The sequence below is a fragment of the Musca vetustissima genome, unplaced genomic scaffold, assembly GCF_032173495.1.
Source record: "Musca vetustissima isolate MV318-11 ecotype Yass unplaced genomic scaffold, APGP_CSIRO_Mvet_v1 utg564490, whole genome shotgun sequence".
NCBI lineage: Eukaryota > Metazoa > Arthropoda > Insecta > Diptera > Muscidae > Musca > Musca vetustissima.
The window spans coordinates 1-6,269 of NW_026877549.1; the positions used below are offsets into that span (position 1 = coordinate 1).

Below are 6,269 nucleotides of genomic sequence, written 5' to 3' on the forward strand. Positions count from 1 at the left end.
ATGCACTGGGATGTGGGAGTTGCACTTAAATATTTGCAGACGCTTACACATTATCCACACTAAGGGACAGAAATATAGCGCTGATCGATTTGAAACTTTCCATGAGGTTCCAGTTATGGTCAAGGACACAACCTATAATTTTCGGTGATGATCAGATAATAATTTTGAGATGAAGTGGACCGAAAACTTACTTTTTTGTATTTTTTCGAGTCGATCTATAGACCACTGTTATAAGCCGAACATCACCATACAACCCATGGTGAAGGTAATCTTAAAAGGTATTAGAAGGGCTGTACTGAATATTAATATTCGGAAAATATGTCTGTGTAAGGAAGAGGTGCTGTTGGTCTCTAACCGGGCAAGAGGGTGCAAATGTCACGAAATATTGCCAAGGCTGGGAATAAACATCCGCAGAAAGTTAGAACTGTGTAGGGTACCGTATGGTAGTACCGTATGGTCGACCCCTTCCGACTATACTTCTCCGCTCACTGCTTTAAAATTAATCTTTCATTAACTACACCAACGACTGGATTTTGTAAAATAAATTTTTAAAGAAGCTTCGTATATTGTTCACATAACCTCGATATGAGTATGGATATCACATAAAATCTTAAATGTTATAAGTGTAATTATTTGGCGCCACATATATTGTTTATTATTTTGCTTCCAGCTAAATGATTAATATTTATTCGAGAAAAAAAAATAAATTAACGAATATCATACAACATAAAACAGTGGTCCTTGCTTTGCCGCAACATGTTTGGTGTAACTGTGTGTGTGTGTGTGAGAGTGTGCCTTTACAACAAATTGTGGCAACAATCCAGAAATTTGGAGTATTGAAATTGCAGTTACTTTAGTCATGAGCAAAACAAAATAAAAACAAATTCAAGCTCAACTAAGAAAAACTTCCGGTACTTTTACTTTCAGTTAAGCTTTCCTCTTTCCGAAACGACAGTCGCCTGCAAAAAATAGAAGCAAACTACAAGACGCGAACAAGCAACACAGAGCGGGTAAACAAAAAAAAAAATAAATAAACAATCCACTAAACCCGTTCATGACGTAGATATGGAACCCAAAAAAGAGTAACATAAAATAAATTACCTGCATACCTAAGGCAGAAATTAACGAAGCAGCCGTACTCTTTGCAGAAAGTCCCAAATTAACAAGTTTAAGTTGCAAAAAAAGGTATTGGAGTTTGAATCATGCCAAAAATGTGTTGCATGTTGGTCACGAAATGAACATGCAAAGCAGTTGAGTGGCGTTTTTTGAAGAGGTGTCGGAAATTACCATACACAATAATATCGTGTTTACAATATTTTATTTCATATTTATGTTCAGCTCCAATTAGTTGGTTTCATACCCTCACCCCGCCTCCTCAACATGTTTACGTTACTACTTCTCTGGTATTTGTCTTTTGTTATGGGTTTTGTAAACCAAAAAACAACAGCATTTTTCCAATATGCGGAAAATGCATTTATGTTTGATAAGCAGTGACACATGAAAAATAGATTTAAGTGGTATTTCCTTGCAACAAGTTTGACCGGACAAAATAGATTATATAACATTGACAAATACGAATGAAATATAGGCAAATATGTTTGCATAATATTTGGAGTGGGAAAAAATATTTAATTTTTGTAAACCCTAAAAAATAAGAAATAAAAAAATATTTAAAAAAATCCACGCCTTGTATAAGACCATAAAAACATATTTTAAAATATCCACGCCTTGTATAAGACCAGAAAAACATATTTTAAAATATCCGCGCCTTGTATAAGACCAGAAAAACATATTTTAAAATATCCACGCCTTGTGTAAGACCATAAAAACATATTTTAAAATATCCACGCCTTGTATAAGACCATAAAAACATATTTTAAAAAATCCACGTCTTGTATAAGACCTTAAAAACATAATTTAAAATATCCACGCCTTGTATAAGACCATAAAAACATATTTTAAAAAATCCACGCCTTGTATAAGACCATAAAAACATATTTTAAAAAATCCACGCCTTGTATAAGACCATAAAAACATATTTTAAAACATCCACGCCTTGTATAAGACCATAAAAACATGTTTTAAAAAATCCACGCCTTGTATAAGACCATAAAAAAATATTTAAAAAAATCCACTCCTTGTATAAGACCATAAAAAATATTTAAAAAAAATCCACGCCTCATATGGATCCTGAAAAAAATATTTAAAAAAAATCCACGCCTCCGTTTTTAGGTCTCAGAAAAATTAAAAAAAAATCCATGCCTTCTTTTTTGGGTCTCAAAAAAATATTTAAAAAAAATCCACGCCTTGTATAAGACCATAAAAACATATTTTAGAAAATTCACGCCTTGTATAAGACCATAAAAACATATTTTAAAAAATCCACGCCTTGAATAAAACCATAAAAACATATTTTAAAAATCCACGACATATTTTAAAAAATCCACGCCTTGTATAAGACCATAAACAAATATTTAAAAAAAAAATCCACGCCTGATTGTGGTCCATAAAAAAATATTTAAGAAAAATCCACGCCTGATTGTGGTCCCTGAAAAAATATTTAAAAAAAATCCACGCCTTGTATAAGACCATAAAAAAATATTTAAAAAAAATCCACGCCTTGTATAAAACCTTAAAAAATATTTAAAAAAATCCACGCCCTGTATAAGACCTCAAAAAAATATGTTTAAAAATCCACGCCTTGTATAAGACCTCAAAAAATATGTTTAAAAAATCCACGCCCTGTATAAGACCTCAAAAAAATATGTTTAAAAATCCACGCCTTGTATAAGACCATAAAAGCATATTTAAAAAAATCCACGCCTTGTATAAGACCATAATAACATATTTTAAAAAATCCACGCCTTGAATAAGACCATAAAAACATATTTTAAAATATCCACGCTTTGAATAAGATCATAAAAACATATTTTAAAAAATCCTCGCCTTGTATAAGACCATAAAAACATATTTTAAAAAAATCCACGCCTTGAATAAGACCATAATAACATATTTTAAAAAATCCACGCCTTGTATAAGACCATAAAAACATATTTTAAAAAATCCACGCCTTGTATAAGACCATAAATATTTTAAAAAATCCACGCCTTGTATAAGACCATAAAAACATATTTTAAAAAATCCACGCTTTGAATAAGACCATAAAAATATATTTTAAAAAATCCACGCCTTGTATAAGACCATAAAAACATATTTTAAAAAATCCACGCCTTGTATAAGACCATTAAAACAAATTAAAAAAAATCCACGCCTTTTATAAGACCATAAATATTTTAAAAAAATCCACGCCTTTTATTAGACCATAAATATTTTAAAAAATCCATGCCTTGTATAAGACCATAAATATTTTAAAAAACATATTTTAAAAAATCCACGCTTTGAATAAGACCATAAAAACATATTTTAAAAAATCCACGCTTTGAATAAGACCATAAAAACATATTTTAAAAAATCCACGCCTTGTATAAGACCATAAAAACATATTTTAAAAAATCCGCGCCTTGAATAAGACCATAAAAACATATTTTAAAAAAACCACGCCTTGTATAAGACCATAAATATTTTAAAAAATCCACGCCTTGTATAAGACCATAAATATTTTAAAAAATCCACGCCTTGTATAAAAAATCCACGCTTTGAATAAGACCATAAAAACATATTTTAAAAAATCCACGCCTTGTATAAGACCATAAAAACATATTTTAAAAAATCCGCGCCTTGAATAAGACCATAAAAACATATTTTAAAAAATCCACGCCTTGTATAAGACCATAAATATTTTAAAAAATCCACGCCTTGTATAAGACCATAAAAACATATTTTAAAAAATCCACGCCTTGTATAAGACCATAAATATTTTAAAAAATCCACGCCTTGTATAAGACCATAAAAACATATTTTAAAAAATCCACGCCTTGTATAAGACCATAAATATTTTAAAAAATCCACGCCTTGTATAAGACCCTAAAACATATTTTAAAAAATCCACCTCTTGTATAAGATCTTAAAAAATATTTTAAAAAATTACCCCTCCCCCTTCTCATTATCTTTACAGCTGCCCAAGAACGAAATCAAACCCAAGTCTATGTCACCGAATCCTGCCTGGAGAAACCCTTTCGATGTCCCCATCCGAAAATCCAATTCTATTTGTATACACGAAGGACCCAAGAAGAGCCGGAGTTTATAGATGTACTCGATGACAATGCCCTCTACTATACACACTTTAATCCTCGCCATCCAACGAAAATTGTCATACATGGTTTTGGGGGTGGTCGTAACCTTAGCCCCAGTCCGGATATACGAAAAGCCTATTTTACAATTGGAGAATATAATATCATAATTGTAGATTATGGTTCGGCGGTGAAGGAGCCCTGTCTCAGTCAAATGGAATGGGCACCACGTTTCGGTGGCCTGTGCATATCACAGCTTGTGAAATATTTGGCAAGACATCCGAGAGGTGTACGACCGGATGATATCCATTTTATCGGATATAGTGTTGGTGCTCATATTGCCGGATTGGTTGCGAATTATCTCCGACCAGAGGAGGGAAAAATTGGTCGCATCACAGCCTTGGATCCGACGATTTTCTTCTATGCCGGAACAAATAATTCGAAAGATTTGGATCCCAGTGATGCCCATTTTGTAGATGTCCTGCATACGGGTGCTGGTATCTTGGGCCAATGGCATACAAGTGGTCATGCGGATTTCTATGTTAATGGTGGCACCCGACAACCAGCATGTGTGGGATCGCCAACGATTTTTCGTAAGTTGGGGACAGAATTTTTGATTGAAAATTTCGATAAATTAATTATTTTTTTATTTCAGAAACATTGGCCTGTGACCACACCAAGGTTACTCCCTACTTCATAGAATCCATTACAACGAAGAAAGGTTTCTATGCCGGACCCTGTCCCAATCTATTTACCTATCTGATAGGTTGGTGTGAACCCAAGGATTCGGAATATGTGCTAATGGGTGAACATGTTTCGCATAAGTAAGTCAAAACACTTTGAAAAAATATTCTTTAAAAAATCCATACCTTGTCTGAGCCCCTGAGAAGTATTCTTTAAGAAATCCACGCCTTGTCTGAGCCCTGAAAAGTATTCTTTGAAAAATCCTCACCTTATTAATTTGTTACTTTCCTCTTCTTCTCTTCCAGAGCTCGCGGTACATATTATGTAACAACAAATGCCAAGCCACCATTTGCCCGTGGCTTCCCCGGCAAGGGAAGATCAGCAACTACGGGTGAATATTTGGGAGTACGAAGACGACGCCATATCCCTAAATTTTAGAGCCAACAATTTTCGAAAGTGTTCTTCATCGTAAATTAGTGAAAAACAATTGTTTGTGATTTTAATTTTAGAATTCTTCATCTCTTCATCCACCACCCCACTTTTGTCTTGTCTTTTGTATTATTTTTTTATTGTAATTTCATACGCCATTATATTTTTTGTTACAATTCGCGTTGTTGTTGCAAAAACACAAACACACACAATTTTGTAAAATTTATTTATTTCCATTGTTTTTTTTTAAGTTTGTGGCTAATTGTTAAGTTCAAATACAAAAATAATTATTTTAATAAGGGTCCACATTTATTCGTTTTAAGTATCGAAATTAAGATTCTCTAATGAGGGTGGATTGGAAAATATTTCTGAAGGACATTTTAAGACTCAGCCTAAAATAGTCTCCATAAATTGTCCTCATTAGAAAATCTTAAATCATGTCATATTACCATATAAAATATTATATTATTTAATTTTATTTTTAACTAAATGGACCATTTCTTTTTAATTTGTTTTAATTAAATCAAAACTTGTTGGGATATTGTTTTGTTTTTAATTCGTTACATTTCATTGCCGAACAAATATTGATTTTCTATTTTGTAAAATATATTTTTTTAATAAAGACCATTTTCAATTTCTAATCATTAGACAATAAAAAAAGGTGTTGCTATTTTCATTTGGGAGGTGGAAAATAAAAAAGATTTTAAAACCAGTGAGCTGAGCGGTAACTCTATCTCTCTGCGGATTTTTATTCCGAACCTGGGATATATTTCGTTGCACCCTCTTGCCCGATTAGTGGTCAACATCACTTCTTCCTTACACTGACATATTTTCCGAATATTACCAATATTCAGTACAGCCCTTCTAAGTACTTGTCCATATTCCCTTCATCGTGTGTTGTGTTGTGATGTTCGGCTTATAATTGTTGTCTATAGATCGACTTGAAAACAAACAAGTGAAAAAGCG

General features: G+C 32.5%; 1 protein-coding gene across 1 annotated transcript; it reads left to right on the plus strand.

Annotated features, from left to right (window-relative positions):
- Window positions 1-4,075: 4,075 nt before the first annotated feature.
- Window positions 4,076-5,313, plus strand: LOC133322159 (pancreatic lipase-related protein 2-like; the record flags this gene model as incomplete). Its single annotated transcript, XM_061531203.1, has 3 exons — window positions 4,076-4,783; window positions 4,846-5,014; window positions 5,180-5,313. Coding segments are annotated over 3 exons (1,010 nt in total), but the record flags the coding sequence as incomplete, so codon positions are not given.
- Window positions 5,314-6,269: the final 956 nt, after the last annotated feature.